The sequence below is a fragment of the Anolis carolinensis genome, unplaced genomic scaffold, assembly GCF_035594765.1.
Source record: "Anolis carolinensis isolate JA03-04 unplaced genomic scaffold, rAnoCar3.1.pri scaffold_12, whole genome shotgun sequence".
Lineage (NCBI taxonomy): Eukaryota > Metazoa > Chordata > Lepidosauria > Squamata > Dactyloidae > Anolis > Anolis carolinensis.
In genome coordinates, this window is record NW_026943823.1 from 10,516,368 (window position 1) to 10,540,642 (window position 24,275).

The 24,275-nt window shown below is 41.7% G+C and overlaps 1 protein-coding gene across 2 annotated transcripts in view; it reads left to right on the forward strand.

Moving 5' to 3' along the window:
* dach2 (dachshund family transcription factor 2) overlaps nt 1–24,275 on the forward strand; it is a 321,413-nt gene that overhangs the window by 205,973 nt on the left and 91,165 nt on the right. For both annotated transcript variants that reach the window (XM_062964038.1, XM_062964039.1), the window contains one exon: nt 3,052–3,183. In XM_062964038.1, the coding sequence (XP_062820108.1) occupies nt 3,052–3,183 (132 nt within the window). The remainder of the gene's footprint in view (nt 1–3,051; nt 3,184–24,275) is intronic.

The following is a 24,275-nucleotide window of genomic DNA, read 5'->3' on the forward strand; positions in this document are numbered from 1 at the left end:
TATGTGTTTGTGGGATTGGCTGAACCTTCGATAAATCATATTTTCTTGCAAGTCTTTTGGATGGAGCTGGACTGGTGGAAAGTGTTGCAGGCTTTTAAAATTGGAACTTCAAACTGGAGAATTTACACAGGAGCGCCATCCCAGCAGGGATTTGGGTTAATAGTCAAAGAATCTCTCCTGAAGAATGGTAAAAAGGACCCCCCCCCCCCAAATTCAGCCAAGCAAGAATGAGCAGCAGATACAAAGGGTGTGTCTATACTGTATAGACAAACCCTTATAATGCAGTTTGGCACCACTTTAATGTCCATGGCTCAATTCTATTGAGTTGTCCTTGGATGAGGCACCAACACTCTTTGACAGAGAATGTAAGAACCTTATAATATGACAACTCCCATCATCCCATAATATTGAGCCGTGGCAGATAAAGTGGTGTCAATCTGCATTCATTCTACAGTGTAGGTCAGGCATGGGCAAACTTCAGACTTCCAGGTGTTTCGGATTTCAACTCCCACAATTCCTAACAGCCTTAGGTCCTATTTCTTAAGTGGCCGAAGGGGAAAAAGTAGGGGCCTAAGACTATTAGGAATCATAGTAGTTGAAGTCCAAAATACCTGGAGGGCCGAAGTTTGCCCATGCCTGGAGTAGCAGCCAAGGAATTGGAAAGCAGTGCTGCAACTATAGTGTTCAGATAAAGGGAAGGCATAGTCCCATTATTTTGCTTTGTTCATACCTACTACTGTAGTGCATAACAGAAAGAAAGATATTTTGATGACTGTCTGGACAATCCATTTCCAGCCTTCTCTCTTTGAGTTTCTAAGTTCAAGCCATCAACTCTACAGAATGAACGAAAAGGTTGCCGCAGTGGTTCTCACTAAAAGTATTAAGTATTACCTGACAAGTTGTTTCCATAACCCTAGACTCCAGGAGCTCTGGTGCCGTAATGGGTTAAACCCTTGTGCCAGCTGGACTGCTGACCTGAAGTTGGGTTGCTGATCTGAAGGTTGGCAGTTTGAATGTGCAAGATGATGATGATGATGATAATAATAATAATAATAATAATAATAATAATAATAATAATAACTTTATTTATACCCCGCCACCATCTCCCCGTGGGGACTCGAGGCGGCTTACATGGGGCAGAGGCCCAAACAACACAAGGACAAAATATAAGCAACATAATACAATCACAATATAAAACAGATAAAACAGTAATGCAATATGTCAATTAAAACAACAATACAGGATAAAAAATTACATTAAAAACACATAAAAGGCAAGGCCGTAATAAATAAAGGATAGATTATTAAAAACCCTCTGGGGCTGATTAATTAAGATGGGGTGAGCTCCCATCTGTCAGCTCTACCTTCCAGGGACCCAACCCAGAACTATCTCAGTTTTTATTCCATTGTGGAATAAAAACTGAGAACATATACATTTCTATAGAAGTGTCATCTCTGGGTGTTTTAAGTGCAACTTCTGGTGGAAGTGGATCACAGATTCAAGCTGGAGGACCTAGAGATTCTTAGAACATATTGATAAAATCTGTGAATAACCAAATTGGCAAATTAAAACTTACAAATGAAGGTTAACTGTATAGGTGTGTTGCAATGCAGGAAGGCGTAGAGAGGGATTTGCTTGCCTGGAGCATCATTTGGTGGGTGTGTGACCAAAGTGAACATAGAAATGTCCTGGCTCAAAATGCAGTCGTTTCTCAGTTCATCTCTGTTGCAGCAGTATTTGACTTTGCACGTGGAGAGTGCCGCGTGCATTTTCCAAAAATGGATTCGCAGATGCGCCTTGGCAGAAACAAAGCTAGAAAACTGTCTCTAAAGTGCACCGTCAAAACCGTCCAAAACAAGAGCTGGCTTTCCCTTTCCAGTTTTCAATATGGTACTACACATTAACATTTCATAGCACCAGATGTTTCATTGTTGCTATTGAAAAAAACCCCATCGCACTTGACCCACAGTGGATGCCAACAGAGTCGATATACATACCCAGGAATCGACATATTTAAATGTGAAACAATAGCAGAGGCAGGCTGGATATTTTTGCATGTTGTCTTCGGCTTCTCAATATTGTGCATTGCAGTTTGTCGTCCATTAATATAATGAAATGTTTTGTTTTAGTTTGAGAGCCCATAGTGAAGCTCTGTGGCTTACCGTTCAGATGTAATTAATGGCATACCTCCAGATTTGATTATTTATAGCTCCTCTTTGGTTAATTTACTTTTTTGCAGTTTTGACAACAAAAAAAGGTTTCAAACTAATGAAGAGGGATTGGTTTGAGTACCACCAAACCAATTGCTGAATCATGATGGGATGTGAAGGAATCGGTTAAAAACTGTTCAGAGTGGGGATGGTTTTAACAATAACTAAATAGTAGTTAGTTATTATTTCGAGTGCTGTATGACCATAAATACTGATTTTCAAAATCTAGCCTTGATAATTAATGTATTTGAGTGAAATGTTCTCTCTAGAAATCTCTAGCTTCTCCAGAAATTGACCCTTTGGTGGCTAGATTTCTAGGGGTGCATCTACATTGTGGAATTAATGCAGTTTGATACCACTTTGAATGCCACGTCTTTAAGTTGTGGAATCCTGGGAGTGGTAGTTTTACAAGGTCTGTAGCTACCAAAGATTGCTGGAGTCTCACAAAACTACAGACCCTGGGATTCCGTAGCATTGCACCATGGCTGTCAAAGTGGTGTCAAAGTGCATTAATTCCACAGTGCAGATGCACCCCAGATCTATATTTGGTTATTTTTAACACACTGTGAATAACTGGAGAAGGAGACTTATCTGTTTTCCCTTTTTTTTCTGTAATAAAATATTATAGAGGCAGCTGCTGTTTACTGCAACTGTTGTAGTTTGGCGCAAACAAGCTAAAATAAGATTGGCTGGAGTAGAATCACATTCTTTCTTAGTTCAGGCATTGGGAAAGGCATTATTTACCTAGACACACTGCTGCAACTTGACAGTGTCTTGACATTGAAAATTTGTGTTTGAACATTTCATTTACCTCCCTTTTCTGTCCATTTTCTGTTTCTAGGTCTAACAGCAGCTGCGATGGCAGAAGCGATGAAGTTACAGAAGATGAAGCTCATGGCCATGAACAGTCTCCACGGAAGTGGGAGCCAGAACGGGACAGAGTCAGAGAATGAAGAGCTAAATTCAAATGCAGGTAAGGAGAGCCTCGTTGATTGATTATTTGTATTTTTACACCATATTCTTAATGTGCAGCTTGCCATATTTTGTGCATCAAGAAAATAAAATTGGTGTAGGGAGAAGGGTTGACAATCTGGAGTCTATTCAAGAACAAGGTTATTTCATAAACAGGTGAGAGAAAGGTAAAGAAATGACCATAGTTACCTTCAAAGCCTAAAGTTACATTGATAGCATATTATGGGGAAAAACCTAGCTCTTCCCTATCATTCAGTCCTTATCTCTTTTTACCGGTCTGCTCAAGATATTAATTCTGGGAATTCTAACTTTTCAATCAACCAAGAGTTTCCAATAAATAATAATAATAATAATAATAATAATAATAATAATAATAATAATAATTATTTTGTGATTCCAATTATAGCCTTTTGAACTAAAGACGCCACACTCTACCTTTCTGTATTTTCCCATGAGAAAGAGGAACCCTTCCATTGTCACACTGCTGCTATTTGGGGTTGTGTAAAGCTCAGAATAGCCTCTTTACAAGAGACTCACACATGGAAAAGTAGCTGGTTGCACAGCTGAAATCCGCAAGTTGCCTCTCCGCCTTTGTCTTGGTGCCATATGACTCACGTTGCATTCCAAGCCACCATCGCCCTCCCTGAAACATAATGTTTTGGAAGCCATCCACAACAGACAGGAAAGGTCTCCACACAATGGAAGATTTCCCCCTCCTTTTCTTTTTTCTTTTTGGCAACAGAGAAGCCATTGTTATGCCGACAGGTTTCTTGAGAAATGTTGATCACACCTTTCGATTTTTGGCAAATGGCAGTCTTGGGAGAAAGGACTAATAATTAGCATGCATATAGCACATTTCATATGTTCAAAGCATGTTTTTTTGTTTATCATGCTGGCAGTCCTTATGGCACCCCTATAAGATCGGCCAACATTATTTGCAGATGGAGCAACAAGGCTTGAGACAACGTTGATTTCCTTTACTAGAGTTCTACCCCACTTTTCTTCAGAGGGCTTCCCATCTGTCCAATGATCAGGACCACATCATCCCAAACCTGCAGAGTTGCTGTTTAATGTACTCTCTAACCATGAGCCCTTGCCCTGATGGCCATTCCTTTACAAAATTCTGACTCCCCAAACCCTGATGGAAACGGCATTTACAAGATAGACTTCTTTTTCTCGGTGCATCGGAAGTCTATAAGAAGCAGAGGGGGAGAGTTGCTCCTTGGGACAAGGAATTTTCCCAGAGTGTCTTAAAGAAGCAGTGGTTCACCCTCTTCTGAAAAAACCAAGTCTAGACGCCGCCATACCTAGTAACTATTGCCCAGTTTCAAACCTTCAGTTTTTGAGCAAGGTGATTGAACGGACAGTGGCGGGACAGCTACAGCAATTCTTAGATGAGACTGTGGGCTTAGACCCTTTTCAATCAGGCTTTCGTTCAGGTCATGGGACAGAAACTGTATTGGTAGCTATTACTGACAAAATTCGTCATCAGTTAGACCGAGGCGGATCAGCGCTATTGGTACTCTTGGACCTTACAGCTGCATTCGACACCGTGGACCATGACTTGCTGATCCATCGACTGGCTATGTCTGGTGTATGAGGTTTCGCTCTTAAATGGTTCAATTCGTTTCTCCGGGACCGGAGACAGAAGGTGGTTAGGCCAAAGCCCTGAGAGCTCCTGCCTTTGCTGTGGAGTTCCCCAGGGAGCTATCCTTTCGCCCCTGTTATTGAACATCTACATCGGACCACTTGCTGGACTAGTGCGGAGCTTTGGCATCGTGCTACCAGTATGCAGATGATACCCAGCTACTCTTGCGTCTCGAACCTGGGACAACCACGATTCCTGAGAACTTTAAGCTGTCTTTGGAAGCAGTGATGAGTTGGCTGCGAGCGAGTAGACTAAAACTGAATCCCGCAAAAACCATGATACTCTGGCCCAGCCAGCCACCAGAGTTAATCCAGTCACTGCCTGATCTCGATGGGGAAGTTCTGGTTCCGTCCGCTACTGTTAAAAGCCTTGGGGTTGTGTTGGACTCATCGCTGACGATGGAGGCCCAGATCACTGCCATAAGTAAGCAGGCCTTTTTTCATCTTCGCCAGGCAAGGAAATTGGCATCCTACCTTTCAACATAAGCATTGGCAACGGTAATCCATGCAACAGTCACCACTAGGCTGGATTATTGTAACGCCTTATATGCCGGCCTTCCGAAGACAAAAACCCAGAAGATCCGAATGGTCCAAAATGCGGCGGCCAGGCTGCTAGCAGGATCATCTATAAGATCCCATATTACACCGATTCTGAAACAACTGCATTGGCTACCAATAGAACATCGGATCTCTTACAAGATACTGATCCTGACATTTAGAGCTCGAAATGGCCAAGGACCGTTATATCTTCGGGACCGCCTCATTCCTTTTTTCCATCAGTGGTCACCTCGATCCTCCCAGGAAAATCTCCTATACGTACCGGGCCCTACGCCTGGAAGCTACAAGGCGTAGAGCCTTTTCGACCTATGCTCCAATTCTGTGGAACTCATTGCCTCCATATGTTAGAGCAATGTCGGAGTTGCGACCTTTTGTCAAAGCACTCAAGACTTGGCTGATTGGTTGTGCATTTAAGTAAATCAGATCTAATTTGCGAAATAGTCACTGTTGAATGTTTTTATGTTGAATGTTTTTATATTGTGGAATGATATTTTAAATTGTAAGTCGCTCAGAGCACTCTGGTGGAGAGCGACTAATTAAGAAATAAAGTGAAGTGAAGTATTGTGACAATAGTGTCACAATTGTATCTAATTTATTTATCGTGTCAGAAACAAATTGAGGATACAGTTATAATGTATTTTAACAAACACAAACTTGGCAATATACTAAATTTCCTTTGACCAGAAGCTGGCCACGTCAAGTCCTCTGGTATCGCTGTAAGAAGTTCCCTCATTGTGCATGTGGCAGGGCTCAGGCTGCATTGTAGTAAGTGGTCTGTGGTTTGCTCTTCTCACTCGCATGTCGTGGACTCCACTTTGTAACCCCATTTCCTAAGATTGGCTTTGTGCCAGAGCGCAGTCTGTTCAGTGCCTTCCAAGTCGCCCAGGGGGTAGTTTCCCATCCAGCACCAGCCACTGATTGAGGTTCCAGGTTTTAGCCTGCCACTTTTGGACTCTCACTTGCTGAGGTGTTCCGGGGAGTTCCTCTGTAGGTCTTAAGAAGCTATTTCTTGATTTAAGGCGGCTTGCCCAATGCAGTCTGCCTTTTAGTAGTCAATGTTTTCAATACATGGTGATACTAAATGTTTTGGTACTAAATTCATAAATATAGTAATTACTACAATACATTACAGTGTAATGAACTGCTTTTTCTGTCAATTTCTTGTAAAACATGATGTTTTGGTGCTTAATTTGTAAAATCGTAACGTAATTTGATGCTTAATAGGCTTTTCCTTAATCCCTCCTTATTATCCAACATTTTCGCTTATCCAACGCTCTGCCGGCACATTTATGTTGGATAAGTGAGACTCTACTGTACTTCACATGTAAGTGTGCCTCGTGTATAAGTCGAAGGCAGGTTTTGAAGGCATTCGAAAAAAGAATAGAGGGGCTAGTGCTTCTTTTAGGTTCTCCCTGGAAAGACTAAACTCTTGTTTTTTGCCACTCCAGTTGCAGAAGGTTTCTTTTTAAAATAAGGCACACTACTTACATTGACCTATGGAGAAGTCTACCCAATTGTTTGAGCATTGATTTTTTTGCCTAAAATTTCTAGACTTCTACATAGATATGTACTGTATATCTCCCAATACAGTAGTCACCATTTTCACAATGGTTAATCCTACAGTCATATTGGGAGACAGGTAGGATAAAAAATAAAGTAAATAAATAAATGAGTTTCATGGCATTAGACTAGGAGAAAATGAATGTGTTTTAACAATGGGATTTAATTTCCTTTGATGTTAGTCTTTCAATTTTGAGATTCCAGGTAAGGGATGCTCAACATGTAGTAAGACAAGACTGAATTTGCAAACGGGACACAGATTGTGTCAATATCTTTCTAGCAATTGTAGACCATACCTGCCTATCCTTCTTGGGTCTAACTAGTTCAAGATTATCTACTCCAATTGGCAGCTGCTGTTTTGGATCTTTCCTAAAGGACCAGAGCCCAGAACTGTTCTGATTCTGGAATCTCAGGATCATGTTTGTTGAGGGATTCTGGAAAAGAACTTTTCACAAAAGTTTTCCCACCTTGTTTCTTTCGAGTTCATTGAAATTACGAACCCCCTTTAATAACCTTGTGTTTATGCATGGTGTCTTTTTGCCAAACTTCCGCCAAGTTGTGTGCGTGTGCAGCCAGAGCCTCGGAGTCTAAATGAGCGCTAAAATAAATGAAAGGGCGGTATAAAACAAAAATAAAAGGAGATTGGATTTTGAAAGTGACTTCTTTCAAAGGCAGAAAGCGACAAAAGCCGCCAAACCGGGAGCCACGTTTAGTGTGGCAAACATTTTATTTTAAGGAGACAGACCTACAGTTTCTTTGATTTGAGGTTGTGTTTAATGGCTTCTGTAATGGCCGCAACATGACTCCGCATCTCGATTTCGGCATGAATAACAACCTGTTTGTGTTTCATTTAGCTCCAGATGAAAAATTCTGCCTTTTTTATTGTTTTAGGAAATTAGTCTGTGTGCGATGGCTCCTGGAACTTTATAATTAATCACTGAAGGTTATGGCTGTTGAGAGTTTGTGGGAAATAGACGCCTGAATGGTTATAACTGTAGCTGTCAAATCAGAAATATTGGTTTACAGCCGTGGAGTTTGTTGTTCTTTTCAGAGATACAGACACACAGAGTAAAAGAGTTTGGAGCAGCCCATTTACTTATGAAAAAACGTCTCCTCTCTCTGCATTGCTACACAGCGATTTCCACCCAAGAGTCAAGACAAGATGTGGCTTTAAATCTTGTTCACTCGAGATGATTGCCTTGTCGCGTGTATGTTTTTAAATGATTAAACCGGAGCAGGGAAGATGCTTGGCAATCTGGCTCCGATGAGTCTTTCTTTGCTAAATCTTTCTTTGTAATTGGGAGTTCAGAGCTTGGGGAAAGTTATTTTCCTGGACTGTTATCCCTTCTGTTCCCCAAAACTTGACTTTACTGAGCTCTAATAGAATTTCTGCATTCTACACAGTATAATGAATGCAATTTAACACCACTTTAACTGCCATGGCTCAATGCTATAGGATCATGGAAGTTGGCACTGTACCAGATCTTTAGTATTCTCTGCCAAATAAGAGAAACTACAACTCCCAAGATTCTATACCAGGCATGGGCAAACTTTGGCCCTCCAGGTGTTTTGGACTTCAACTCCCACTGCCTAACCGGCTGTTAGAAATTGTGGGAATTGAAGTCCAAAACACCTGGAGGGCCAAAGTTTGCCCATGCCTGTTCTGTACCGTTGAGCCACTGCAGTTAAAGTGGTGTCAAAACTGCATTAGTTCTACAGTGTAAATTCGCCCTTCATCCACATAGGCATGACTTGCCTTCCAGATGGGCTTTGCTTACAGTTTTCCAATTTCTTTTACTGCAGTCCAAATGTTGGTCATGAAAGGTTGAAGCCTGGATCTCCGTCACTTTCCAAGACATAGAAATGAAGCTCATAAAATCCTCCATTCATTGGAGCTGAGGGAACAGAACCCCAGCAAAAGTGAACAACTGCAAATAGAGAGAATTGCAATTTTGTTTTACCAAAAAAAGCCTCTCTGGGAACATCTAGATTCTCCAGCATGACTCAATGGTCATTTAGGAATCTCTATGTCCTTCAGCATGGGTCTGTGGTTGATTGTCAGTCTAAGGCCGTGGTTCTCAACCTGTACGTCTCCAGATGTTTTGTCCTTCAACTCCCAGAAATGCTGACAGGTGGTAAATTGCCTGGGATTTCTGGAAGTTGTAGGTCAAAACACCTGGGGATCCACAGGTTGAAAATCACTGTTCTAAGGGCCTTTCTAAACAAGCCCTAAAACATGAAAGAAACTGGGATAAAAAGAAGGGGAAGTGGCTAGAAAAATTCAAAAAATGCACACTAATTCACATTAATGGTTAAAAACCGTGTTAAAAAGATGAGCTTAAAATCGGTGTTAGGCTGAAAAATGTGCATATTTGCATCACTGTATATCCGTGTATTAAAGAAAAACATGGGACTTTGTTGAGATATGTTGATGTAGACTGCTCCAATGCATGTGCCCACTTTATACCCCTGAAACAGCTTTGTATGTGTGTGTGTGTGTGTGTGTGTGTTAGGAATGACTTGAGAAATGGCAAGTCGCTTCTGGTGTGAGAGAATTGGCTGTCTGCAAGGATGTTGTCCAGGGGACACCCGGATATTTTGATGTTTTTATCATCCTTGTGGGAGGCTTCTCTCATGTCCCCACATGGAGCTGGAGCTGATAGAGGGAGCTCATCTGAGCTCTCCCTGGGTTGAATTCGAACCTGGCAGCCTTAAGGGCAGCAACCCAACCTTCAAGTCACAAGGCTTTAACCCACTGCACCATCAGGGGCTCACTTTATACCCCTGAAACAGCTCATGTGGCCTATAAACGAATGGAGCCATAGACACACAGGTGGTTAAATGGAAGCACAATTGGAAAGCAATTCCTGTGAGAACTCTACACAAGCATTACTTTGTTCTGATGCATATGAAATTAAACAGAGCTTGAATCTACACAGTGGGCACCAGCATGGTAGGCAAGTGACTTCAAAGGGAAACAGAGTACAAGAAGGAAAAAGTAAAGGTGGCAGGAGGGTGAGGAGAAATAATGATACAAAATTTGCTTCATATATCTGCATCAGCACATATGAGGTCCAGCACATCTCCGACATAGCCATCATGTCTCCTCTTTCTCCACCTTCTCTTCGGCAGCCTAAACACGCCCAGCTCTTTAAGCTGCTCCTCATAGTGCTTGTTCTCCAGACCCTTGACCCTTTGAGTCACTCTCTCCTGGACACATTCCAGTTTAGTGTCAACATCTCCCTTCAGTTGTGTTGCCCAGAATTGGACACAGTGTTTCAGGTGTGGTCTGATCAAGGCAGAATAGAGGGGTAGCATGACTAGTTAGTTGTCATTCCCATTCTCCGCTATAATTTTTCTCCACTTACAGCAAAATTCTATTTTAGCCCTATGGTAACTCAGTAAAGGGTTGCTGTTTTCTTGGTGGCAACAGGGATGTAGCCAGGAGAAGGATGAGGACATTGTTCCTCTAGTTGAGAATTTGACCCCTCCTAAATTTTCCCTTCAGTCCCAAAATCGAACATCCCCTCAGGAGAAAGTTAAATTGCCTCTGTGTCTGTCTCTGTCTCGATTCTATGTGTATATGGGCATTGAATGTTTGCCCTATATGTATATAATGTGATCCGCCCTGAGTCTCCTTCGGGGTGAGAAGGGCGGAATATAAATGCTGTAAATAAATAAATAGATAGATAGATAGATAGATAGATAGATAGATAGATAGATAGATATGTGTTCAATAGCATGTTTTCAGGAATAATCATAAATTAATAAACATAATAATAATAGAAAGTTAATGCAAATAAAGACACAAGCCTTATGCAGTTCCTGGCCATGGAAGGCCTCTTTGTTGGGTAAATAAACGTGAGCTGTATGTTTTGAAGGCGGACCTGTTTTGTGTGTGTGTTTTCTCCCCCATGTACCTGCCATGCAGGTTTTTCCCCCCTGCTCCTAAATGCAAACATCCTTCACAATCTGTTTAAAAACCACAAATACATCACTCAGAGGAATATTTAAAGGAGCATCAGGAGGGGAGAAACTCATTGGTTTAATGGAATGCTGTCAAGAAAAATCAGCATCACAAATGACACGAGGGCAGAATTGATACTTCTGCACTGACACGTTAAAAGAAAATCCTATGCATTATTTAGAAAACCTCGAAATCTGTCAGCGGGATGATTGCCGAGTTAGCAGAAGCAGGAGGAACGGGGCGCGGAGTTGAAAAGAAAAGGCGTAGGCACGGATCCATATTGTAACCTTTCATGTTTTACACCCACCAGGAGTACCTAGCTATTACACGGTCAGCAATTTTTCTCTCATATATATATATATATATATATATATATATATATATATATATCCCTCCGACTTTTAAATTCTCAAGTCAGAAGAGGTTGGTCTTTCCCCCTAAAAAGCAGTTTGTCAAATCTGTTATTTGGTTGTAAGTCTAAAGATGACAAGATCCAAGAACAAGGAGTGTGTGTTTTGTGGGGGTTACGCATCTTTTAAAAGTGTCTTTGCTTGTTTCCTTTAAAAGGAAACAGTAAAGTGTGTGTGTGTGTGTGTGTGTGTGTGTGTAGGGGAGGGGGTCCGCAAAGTTGTTTGTTTTTGGTGTTGTTGAAGGCTTTCATGGCCGGAATCACTACATTGTTGTTAGATTTCCGGACTGTTCCAGAAGCATTCTTTCCTGACGTTTTGCCCACATCAATGGCAGGCATCCTCAGAGGTTGTGAGCTCTGTTGAAAACTAGGCAAGTGAGGTTTATATATCTGTGGAATGTCCAGGGTGGAAGATCTCCCAGACAGGAAGCAGACAGGCTTTGAAGTTGCAAGGCTATTCAATGCTAATCAAGCTGACCAATTGCAACATTCACACTTGCCTCCAACAGACAAGAGTTCTTTCTCCCACCCTGGACATTATTCCACAGATATATAAATCCCATTTGCCTATCTCCAACAGACCTCACAACCTCTGAGGATGCCTGCGGTACATGTGGGTGAAACGTCAGGAGAGAATGCTTCTGGAACATGGCCTGGGGAATTGTTCAAGTGCAAAGTACAACGTTTAACAAATTAGACTTCTTTTTACTGGTTAGAAAGTTCTGCAGCAAACAGAAGACAACAAAGGATACACTTACACTGTAGAATTAATGCAGTTTGATACCACTTTAACTGCCATGGCTCCGTGCTAAAAAATCCTGGGAATTGTAGTTTGGTGAGGCACCAGCACTCTTTGGGAAAGAAGTCTAAAGAGGGTGCTTCAATGTATAGTAGAGTCTCACTTATCCATCATTCGCTTATCCAACGTTCTGGATTATCCAATGCATTTTTGTAGTCAATGTTTTCAATGCATTCTGATATTTTGGTGCTGAATTCGTAAATACAGTAATTACTACACAGCATTAATGTGTAATGAACTACTTTTTCTGTCAAATTTGTTGTATAACATGATGTTTTGGTGCTTAATTTGTAAAATCATAACCTATTTTGATGTTTAATAGGCTTTTCCTTAATCCCTCCTTATTATCCAAGATATCCGCTTATCCAACGTTCTGCTGGCCCGTTTATGTTGGATAAGCGAGACTCTACTGTATATGCATTTATTTTATACACAAAATTATTCAAGACAATTGTGTATAAAATTAACTCAAAACCTATATACAGTAGAGTCTCACTTATCCAACATAAACGGGCCGGCAGAACGTTGGATAAGCGAATATGTTGGATAATAAGGAGAGATTAAGGAGAAGCCTATTAAATATCAAATTAGGTTATGATTTTACAAATTAAGCACCAAAACATCATGTTATACAACAAATTTGACAGAAAAAGTAGTTCAATATGCAGTAATGCTACGTAGTAATTACTGTATTTACGAATTTAGCACCAAAATATCACAATATATTGAAAACATTGACTACAAAATTGCGTTGGATAATCCAGAATGTTGGATAAGCGAATGTTGGATAAGTGAGACTCTACTGTACATTCGTTTTTCAGCTTGGGTCTCATCTCAAAGGTATCCCATTATGTATTCCAAAAATGTTCCAGATCCTTTCTTGTCCGAAGCATTCCAGATTTATTTATTTTTTCGTATTAGGGGTGACATGAGAAACTGCAAGTCGCTTCTGGTGTGAGAGAATTGGCCGTCTGCAAGGACGTTGCCCAAGTAACACCCAGATGTTTTGATGTTTTTAACCATCCTTGTTGGTGGCTTTTCTCATGTCCTCGCATGGAGCAGGAGCTGATAAAGGGAGCTCACCCGTGCTCTCCCCAGATGGGATTCAAACTGGCAACCTTCAGGTCAGCAACCCAACCTTCAAGCCAGCAGTCCTGCTGGCACAAGGGTTCAACCCAGTGTGCTATCGGGGGCTCCTAGCATTCCAAATAACGGATACTCTACTTGTACATACTTCTAGAAATTTTTAAAAATAGATTAGCGAATGAAAATAGAACAACACATGTACTGCTCTTGGGTGTCTTTGATTTTGGAATTTGGAAATGTCTCCGAATTTGCCTGGGACTTAAGATCAGACAGGCTTGTAATGAGATGTAAGTGATATGGCTTTAAGGAAACAACGGTTTGGAATGGGAAGATGCTTACATCTGTCGCCTTTTCTTCTCTCCGTAACAAATTTATGGTACCTGGGGGCAGAGGTCGGACTCTTCAAAGCTTTTGTTTTGCTTCGTTTTGTAAAGAAACCCAACCGTATTTTCCAGCATGTCCTAATCTTCCTCCCTCCCCCTCCCTGTCTTCTTACAGCAGCACTAATGGAAATGTATTTTGTCTAATGACTCTGAAATCCTGTTTGTAATTAGATGTGGGAATTGGTCTTACTTTGTAACAGATGATACTGGAATAATAATATGAGAGATGCGACGACGCTGAGACCGGCATCCCCCTAAATCTATATTACGTTTCGTCCTATTGACAGGACGAAACAAAACAATCCATGGAGGTTGGTTTTATTTGGCAAAAGGGCAAGGATTGGGCCTGGTAGAGATTTCCTTCTCATCAAATTATTTATGGGTTTGCACATTAGATGCCTTTTTTTCTTGTTTGTCAACCAGACCAGAGTATTTTAAGTGTGCGGGAAGGTTGGTGACGTGGTAAACAACACACATTCTGCCTCTTCCATTTAGAATATTTTGACTTATTTCCGCTGATCTTCTCAAAACACACCCTTCCCTTGAAGAGTTGGGGCACTTTTGTCCTTTTTGTTGATATTGATGACATTGTTGTATTCTCTTGTGTTGTTCCTGACATAGAGCAACCCTAAGATGAACCTCTTGCACGACTTATTTAGAGACGGTTTTCCATTGCCATTCGGTGTGTGTCTGTACAATAGAATGAATGCTGTTTGATACTGCTTTTAATAATCATGGTTCAATGCAATGGAATCATGCAAGCTGTCATTTAGTGGGGCAAAAGTACTGTTTGGCAGATAATACCTTATAAAACTAGAACTCCTATTATTCCATAGCATTGGGGTATGGCAGTTAAAGCAGTGTCAAACAGCATTAATTCTGCAGTGTAGATCAGTGGTTTCCAACCTTTGGTCCTTCAGGTATTTTGGACTTTAACTCCCAGAAATCCCAGCCAATTTACTAGGAATTGTGGGAGTTGTAGTCCAAAACACCTGGAGGACCAAGGGTTGGGAACCACTGGTGTAGATGCACCTAGGTTTTCCATGGCTGATAAGGGCTGTCCAAGTCCTATCACAACATTCATAACCATGCGGCCATGCTAGCTCATTGTTGTTGTTCTAGTTGTTGTGCCTTCAAATAATTTCCATCCTATAGTGACCCTCAGTGGGGTTTTTTTTTGAAAGGTTTATTCAAACCAGGTCTGCATCTGCTTTCCTCTGGGGCTCCATCTACACTGCCATATAATCCAGTTTCTGAATCCAGATTATCTGCTTTGAACTGGATTATATGAGTCTACACTGCCATATAATCAAAAGCAGATACTGTGTTTCCCTGAAAATAAGACAGTGTCTTATATTAATTTTTGCTCCCAAAGATGTGCTAGGTCTTATTTTCAGGAGATGTCTTATTTTTCCATGAAGAAGAATTCACATTTATTCACATTGTTGAATAAAAAAATGAACATGTATTATATACTATACAATAGTTGTCATCACAAACCAGCATAACCAGACAAACTGTTAATCCTATCAAGAATTTTTTGTTACTATCATCATCTCCATGTAAAACAATCTATGGTACGTACATTTACTAATCCTGCATGCTCTGGTATTCTGTTTGGCGGGCATGCTTTCAAACAAAACCTTTGCTAGGTCTTACTTTCAGGGGAGGTCTTATATTTAGCAATTCAGCAAAACCCCTACTACGTCTTATTTTCTGGGGATGTCTTATTTTTGGGGAAACAGGGTAATCTGGATTCAGAGTCTGGATTATATGGTTGTGTAGCAGTGGGTTTTCACGGCTGAGTGGGGATTCAAACCCAGGTCTCTGGAGACATAGTCCAATTCTCAAACCACTCTGGCTTTCAGCTCCTCTTATTCTACTAGGCTTGTGCATGGATTCGGAGTGGTCTGTTCCCTTCGGCTGATCTGGCTTGACCAAATGGCCATAATGGTAAAGGCTCAGCCATCACGCTTTTTTGTCAGTTACAGGACCACGTGGCAGCCAATCATGGCCCCTTCTCCCCTAGAAGAGGCTGCCACGTGCTGCGCACACAGCTTTTCCCTGTGAGCCCTGCTTGTTCGGCCAGTCAAAATAGAAGAATGCTGAGATGTGTCTTGCGCACTGCTTCCTTAACCCCTTGTTGCTGAAACCTAGACTCCCTTGAAAGGAAGAAAGGAAAAGATCCCAGGAACGGAAAGGGGAGCCTTGTAAGTTCCCCATTGCAAATTGGCCAGATCTCTCAGAATATTTTGGCTGCCTAACCAAAAACAGATATTTCCATTAGCTAATTTTTGGGAGGCTCCTGCAAAACTGATCTGGGTCCCCAACGAAATGTGGATGCCAAAACCAGATTGCCCTCCATCTGAATTGCACAAGCCTATATTCTACACCATAATTACAATTGTAGACAAGCTAACTACCAACCGCAGAAATAGTTACGTATTCTTTTCTTTATTCGCCCCCAAAGAAGCAAAAAAGAGTCTTTGCTTCTGCCTCTTCCTTGGTTTTCCGTCTTCGCTTTTGGCTTCCACACTTTGGAGGCAGGCACATGTCCTCTTCTGTTCTATGAAGTGCCATGTGCCTTCGTGTCAATCAATCAGTCAGTAATCTGAACATTGATGCCATTAAGCGTCACCCTCTGGCGGTTGCCCAAAGCTTGCTGCTTTAATGTACCACGAGCCAGGCTTCATATGCACATTTGGAACTCGTTTCCCGATCGGAGTCTCAAAGAGGGAACACGTTGTTCCGCCGCACTCCCGGACTTGTCTTTATATCGTTAAGATTCAAAATGAATGAACGAAGGGGAGATTGACAGGTTATGCAGGGAAATGTGTACCATCTTGCTTCAGTTCTTTTCTATCTTATTCTCCCAAAACCGGCACGAAGAGCAGCTCACGGCAACATTAGGAGTAATTATAAAGATATCAAAATGTCTAGTGTTGAAGAAATTCAATCAAAATTGACCAATTATTATCTTTAAATGAGCCTGCATGGTGCAGTGATGGAGACCAGGGTTTGAGTCCCCGCTGAATGGGTGAGTCACATGCAGGTTATAGAGATCGCCATGAATATCTAGCTGTATCCTGCCGCTGTCCTCCGCAAACATCATTCTCATTCTGCCCCCCCCCCCCCCAAGCAAATGCTTTCATGCAGGGACAATTTCATCCTAGATATTCTGTTTTTCCTCCAGAACGGACATCCCAGAGTTCCTAAATTTGCATGACCCCACCCACTGCCTCTCCCTTAACCCTTTCCTACCCTTTTCTATGGCACACAGTTAACAGAGGAATTGATCATCAACTGAACAAGAGGTTTGGGGAGAATTCACCATGATTTACAAGAGTTGTACTTGACCTACATCCAGAGAACACTACCATTGATGGATCTGGACCACACTTGCCACAGATGATGGGACTTGCAGTACCTTCACTGATACTGTGACCCCCACCGACAATGAACTGGGACCAAACTTGGCACAGAGAAACCCCATGACCAAGTGAACATACTGCAGGGGTTAATGGGGTGGACCTTGATTTTGGGAGCTATAGTTCACCTGCATCCAGAAAGCACTGAACCCAGCTGACATCAGCCAGGTCCCCAAGCTAGTTGTAAAATAAAGTGAAGTTAACCCTAATTTTGAAGTACCTTTCCCCCAAAAAGTGCAGTACACCCCAGTTCAGCCCTAAATATCTTGGAATTGGATCCTCTTTGATCTTGGGTCAAAGCCTGGTGAGTTCTTGGATAGACTGGTTTCTATAGGCTATATTTTAGAGGAGTGGTTCTCAAACTTCAGTCTTCCAAGTGTTTTGGACTTCAGCTCCCACAATTCCTAACAGCTGATCAGGTGACTGGGATTTCTGGGAGTTGAAGTCCAAAACACCTGGAGGACCAAAGGTTGGGGACCACCGTTTTAGAGGACGGCAAGGACAAGCCACCACAGAGTATTGCTTGCCTAAGGAAACCCTGTGAAAGTTATGGGGCCATGAGAATACAACAGGCCCATGTGACTGTATATCTGTTTTTCGGGTCAGACAATTTGCATCTTTTATTCACCAGATTCTTGCATTGTTGACCCACCTAATCACATGATTAAGGTTTCCTGTGTGTTGGCAAAGTCTTAACTGTTGAGACGGTTGAATAATACTCTTCCCATTGCAATGTGTTGTGGGTTTATGTGTCATTCTTCCTTCGTAGCCTTCACTGTGAACTTTTTTATCGTTTCCTGAGTGAGATCCTCAAAAAATACATACACCTCCAGAAGTAAAACACAAAACATGTTGTCTTTCCCTTTCAAACACATATATGTACCAGAGAGATTGAGAGAGACAGAACTGAGAGCGGAATGAGCATACGTCCTTTGGTTTTGCAGCTCCCATGCTGAGCGAACGGCATTTCTGCCAGCGATACAGCTGCCAACAGCAGGAGCCACATAAATGCCAATTTTCATCAGAGCTGATTTTATCAGAACTCCTCGCAACAATAAAAAATGCCAATTTTTCCCTGACAACACGAACATTAATTGTCTCATTGATTGCTTCTTTATGTATATGTGTTCACCCAGCTGGTTTCAGCCTCTTGGAAAGCCCTGGGCAAAAGACCCCTGGCAAGGTGAGAAGCCCCGTGCAACCGAGAGGGACCCGTCCCCGCAAAAAAGAACCCCATGTTTTGCTTGGATGGGACTCAGACCCATTTAGATAGAACTGCTCCAATTAAGTATTCAAAACACATATTTGGAAATGAGATTAAGACTAACTGGGTAAAAGAAATTGTCAGTGTAAGCTTTGCATGGACTCCTGTCCACTTCATTGGTCTTTGGGAAGCAATGCCCAGCTTGTGGTTGCACTGCATTTCCCATCATCTTCCCGGTGGCCTAGGGGATAAAAGCCTTGTGACTTGAAGGTTGGGCTGCTGACCTGAAGGCTGCCAGGTTCGAATCCCACCTGGGGAAAGTGCGGATGAGCTCCCTCTATCAGCTCCAGCTCCATGCGGGGACTGTTGAGTTCTCCCAGTTGTGCTGTGGGTTAGTCTTCCACCAGAAAAAGCACTAATTCACACGCTGGTAGATTCGAACAGGTTTTATTGTACAGAATACCAGAACCTTCTCTTTGGCCCATTTATATAGGGGCTCTCACATACCAGAGGGTAATTGAGGTTTTATGGCTGGCCCGTTTTTATGGCTGACATCTGTTCTTTGTCAGCTGACCGGAGATGTCAAAGATTGGAGATCATGACAGGGACATGAGAAAAGCCTCACACAAAGATGGTACAACATCAGAACATCCGGGCATCCCCTGGGCAACGTCCTTGCAGACGGCCAATTCTCTCACTCCAGAGGCAACTCCGGTTGATCCTGACATGAAGAAAAATGTTGCAGCACTGGATGTGCTGAGTACAGCGGGTGAAAATGAAGTATGTGCCTATGCCAAGTGACATAGATCCTACCCATCTATGCCTATGGCCATACCACCCTGAACACGCCCAATCTCGTCTGATCTCGGAAGCTAAGCAGGGTCGGGCCTGGTTAGTACTTGGATGGGAGATCCTACCCATCTATGTTGTCATCATGCATCTCTCCTAGCTCTAAGCAAAGAGTTGCCCCCCAAATTTGCTGGGTCTGGAGGTGCGGGAACCCCACAAGAAAAGCCTCGACCTGCTTTCCACCATAACATTTTTGTGAATTCACATTAATTAACATTGTCTAAATGCTGCCGTGTTACATCTGAACTGAACACAAATCGAAAGAAAATGCTGGCTTTGCAGCAAATGAAAATTATATCAATTGATTTTTTTAAAAATTAAAATAATTTAGCATTTTGAGGTTTTGACACGGAGCAGCGAGACCTGTCATATGCAAAACTGTTTACTTTGAATAATCTATGCATCTTTCAAAAATTCAACTTTTCTTGGCATAGAATTCAGTTTCCTTGGTGTGTTTTTTAAAAAGTGCACGGAAGAGGCAGCTTTGATCCAAAGTGATGATTATGAAAGAGTGAAAAAAGACCTTCAATCCCTCTGAATGCGTGGCAGCATTTAACTTTTTTATAAAAGCTTTCTCTGCTTAGCTCTCTTTGTAGTAGAATGCTGTCTATCTGCTGTACGCTTGATGATAAAATCCTCTTTTGACATATAATCAGTAATAGAGTTGGTCCATTCTCATTATCTATTCATGATCTTTATTGCCCAGATAACACATTAAGGTTTACCTTGCTTTCTGTCTAAACATAGAATATTATTTAAAAGGCTTTAAGTGACTGATTCTTTGAGTCCTACTATGCCGCTTGATAACATTCGCAGTGATATATTTTCTGTATTATTGTTCTGGAACACTGGGGGAATAGAGGAAGAGGAGGAAAAAGAACACAAACAAAGCTAAAAACTTGGCATTATACTCGATTTCCTTTGACCAGAAGCTGTCCACTTGGAGTGCCTCTGGTGTCGCTGTGAGAAGATCCTCCATTGTGCATATGGCAGGGCTCAGGCTGCATTGTAGTAGGTAGTCTGTGGTTTGCTCTTCTCCACACTCGCATGTCGTGGACTCCACTTTGTAGTCCCATTTCTTAAGGTTAGCTCTGCATCTCTTGGTGCCAGAGCACTGTCTGTTCAGAGCTCTCTAACTCTCCCTGTCTTCTGTGCGCCCAGGAGGGAGTTTCTCATCCGTTATCAGCCACTGATTGAGGTTCTGGGTTTTAGCCTGCCACTTTTGGACTCTTGCTTGCTGAGGTGTTCCTGTGAGTATCTCTGTGGATCTTAGGAAGCTATTTTTTGATTTAAGGCATTGGCATGCTGGCTGATATCCAAACAGAGGATGGGCTGGAGATGTCACTGCCTTGATTCTTTCATTACTGGCTGCTACTTCCCGACGGATATCAGATGGTGCAATACTGGCTAAGTGTAATTTCTCCAATGGTGTGGGGCATAGACATCCTGTGATAATGCGGCATGTCTCATGAAGAGCCACATCCACTGTTTTGACATGGTGAGATGTATTCCACACTGGGCATGTGTACTCAGCAGCAGAGTAGCAAAGCACAAGGGCAGATGTCTTAACTGTATCTGGTTGTGATTAGTACAGCAGTAATGTTTGACATGGGAAGAACTATTGGGAAGAGCCAAAGCTGTACAGATCAAGATAATGTATATACTCATGTATAAGTTGACCTCATGTATTAATTGAAGGCAGATTGGGGGCCAAAATCATGGATCTTGATATGTTCCATGAATAAGCCAAGGGTCAGTCCAAGAAGAGAGGAAAGCACCATTGCCACCTCCGGAGTCCAGATGCCCTTGGCCACCATTGCTGCTATTTCCCTTCCCAGGCCTTTAAAAGGGTTCGTAGTGGCTCCAGGACAGAGAGTGTACTGCTTCTTTTAGGTTGCTGTGGATGGACTAAACTCTTACTGCTGTTTTATCTACAGCAATTGCTGTATTTTAATATTTTTACTAGGGGTATTGTGAATTTATGATGTTGTGTTTGATTGTTTATTGTCTATGTTTTGTTTTGCACTTGTATTTTATATGAGTGTTCTGTGAGCCGCCCTGAGTCCCTTTGGGAGGTGGTGGTGAAATATAAAAAAGTATTATTATTATTATTATTATTATTATTATTATTATTACACAGCAAACAAGATAGATATGCTGGATTTCGTATCACAAAATCACAAGTCGAACACTTCCCAAGTATCTGTGTGTGATGTATTTTCGGATGATTCGTGCAGATCCCAGTAGGGTGGCCTTTTGCAGTTGGCAGTTTGTTATTTTGTCAATGTCTATTGTTTCCAAATGCCGGCTGAGATCTTTTGGCATGGCACCCAGTGTGCCCATCACCACCGGGACCGCCTGCACTGGTTTCTGCCAGAGTCTTTGCAGTTCATAGAATCATAGAATCATAGAATAGTAGAGTTGGAAGAGACCTCATGGGCCATCCAGTCCAACCCCCTGCTAAGAAGATTATTATTATTATTATTATTATTATTATTATTATTATTATTATTATTATTATTACCTTTTGCCAATTTACTCAAGGAAGAGTAACAACTTTCTGTATATATTTCAGATTTCAATATTAATGTCAAAAATACGTAGTATGATTTTACATAGGATTTGTAAAGACAAATATCACTTAAGTAAAATAAACATTAAATATTAAATAACCCCCTCCCCCCAAAAAAGGTGTAAACACTAAACTAATCTGGGAATCTGCTGTTGCAACACATCCAATGAAGTGGTTTAAAACCAGTATAAAAAAAGATTAAGACTAAGTACGTTCCCGTCTACTTGGAATTCCCTTATTGATAAGAATTAAAATGCAGTACTTATATTGACTTGTGGATAGGTTAACTCAGTTTGAGTGTGTGTGTGTGTGTGTGTGTTTTTTGACTTACATTTCCGACTGTGTACATGAGCATATAGGGCATTGTCTTTGTGGAACTCATACACTGGGAATATAACATATGTTGATGTAAATGTTGAAAACCTTTGCTGGTTGAGTACCTGTTGCATTTCCTGCAACTCGAGTCAATTGCGGCAACCGTGTGGCATTGATGGAGTGTCTGTTGGCCAAGAGGGTAGTCCGGATAACTCTCAAATTGTGCAATTACTTGAAATACCCTCGAACTCGGCGAGCTTAATTGTATGCGTGTGATACCTTCTAATTCAATTAAGACTAACTATTCTACATTAAGCGTTCTGTTAAAATCCATGCAGTGTACTATAAAAAAGTCATTAATTTGGTAATATCAATTTAACTAGTTTTAGCTCATTAACCTTGACACAGGCAGTGCAAAAGAGAAGAACCTTTTTAGGTATTTTTTTCACTCTCTGCACAATACCAAGGAGCTCTAAAGACCACTTGAAAGTCCATGCCCATTATCTTGGACCATCAGTTACACAAATCTCTCCTTTGGAATTACAAATAGGAGAGTACTTATTTTTAAGTCACCTTCAAGGGTCTGCTCTTTCGACAGCTTGTTTTCCATGAAATTATTTTTATGTCTTTGGTCCCACAGACATCTTTTGGCTTTATTCGTATTGTTTGCTCGGCCTTTCACAGAGCAAAAATGGCTTACAAATGGCTTTTTTGCTTGAAAGACTATTATTTAGAGTTTCAAACATAGTGCCTGAATAGTTTACAATAGAATATTTTAAGAACCATAAAATAATGATTGAAATAACACTTTTTAAAAGTACACCTGTGAGGGCTTCCCTTTGATATTAAGTCTAGTTGTGTCCGACTCTGGGAGTTGGTGCTCATCTCCATTTCTAAGCCGTTGTCACCTAGGCCATGTGGTCAGCATAACTGTATGGATCACTGTTACCTTCCCACAGAAACGGTACCTATTGATCTACTCACATTTGCATGTTTTCAAACTGCTAGGTTGACAGAAGCTGGGGCTAACAGCGAGAGCTCACCCCGCTCCCTGGATTCAAACCACCAACCTTTCGGTCAGCAAGTTCAGCAGATCAGCGGTTTAACTGTGAGAGTAGCGCTCCAATAAAACACAGATTTTTAATTGGCTTCGTTGATTGTCAACAGATCTACTTTGACTTACAACAATCCTGTAAGTGAGAGATCGCTAAGTCACTTTGTTATTAACAGTCTAGCTCAAGTCTTGCAAACTCAAGCCTGTGCCATTCATAATTGGGGCTTCCAAATTGTGTGCAGACTGGTTTTTCAACCTGGGAATGAATTGATTTGAATATTCCTTTCACTGGTTCTTGGAATTTGGTCCAGAGTGGGCTTCACAGCTGTCTTAGATTAAAAGGAGTAGTAATACAGCTACACCAGTGGCTTCCAGCCTTTTTTTGACCAGGGACCACTCTCCAACATTAGTACCAAAAGGGTTACTAATCAGTTTTTGGTCGACTTTAGATTCGTTTTGGTCATTTGGGGTGCTGATTTGGAAAATTCCATTGGCTAGACCATATCAGCTCTAGTTTCTTATATAGAACATATGCCATCCAGTAGTTGTCATCTGCTCGCCCACAGAAAGCCATATTTAATAATCTAGAGCTGATGTGGTCTATCCAATGCAATTTTTTGAATCAGCATACAACTAACCCCAGGAACAGGCCTAAAATTGAAGGGGGAGGGGGGGGAGGAGAAGCAGCAGTCAGGAGGCTTGTTGTCGCACCTTTCGTGGATAGTCAGCCTCTCACCTCCTGACATCCCCGTTACCTCAGCACTATAAAGAGGGTTTCGCGAGACCAGTTGCTCTCATTACAATGATATAGTAACACCACAAATATCTTCAGGGAGGCAATGGGACACTACTGTTGTGGTCCCTGCGGTGGGGTACCCACTATGGTCCTGAAGGAAGGGAAGAAGTCAGCTCCACATGCCATTTCACTTACCATGAAGACCCTTTTCCTTTTCCTGTGGGCCGTGAATGCCTGGTTTGACTGGGTAAAGGAATAGAGGTGCCTGGGAAAACTGAAACACATGGCAAACAGGGAATAGGAGAAGGGACTGTCAGTTATCCTGAAGATCTTCTTCTTTTCCTCTTCCTGTGTGCCAAGTCCACAAGACCACAGGAAAAGGATCTTCATGGCAGGTGAAATGGCGTGTGCCATTCAAATGGCAGCCCCAACTTCAGGAGGTGAGGGCGGCACTACAAGCTTGTGAATAATCAAAACCACGAGTGTGAAACCTGCAAAAGTGAAGGGAGAACTGAAAAACAGATCT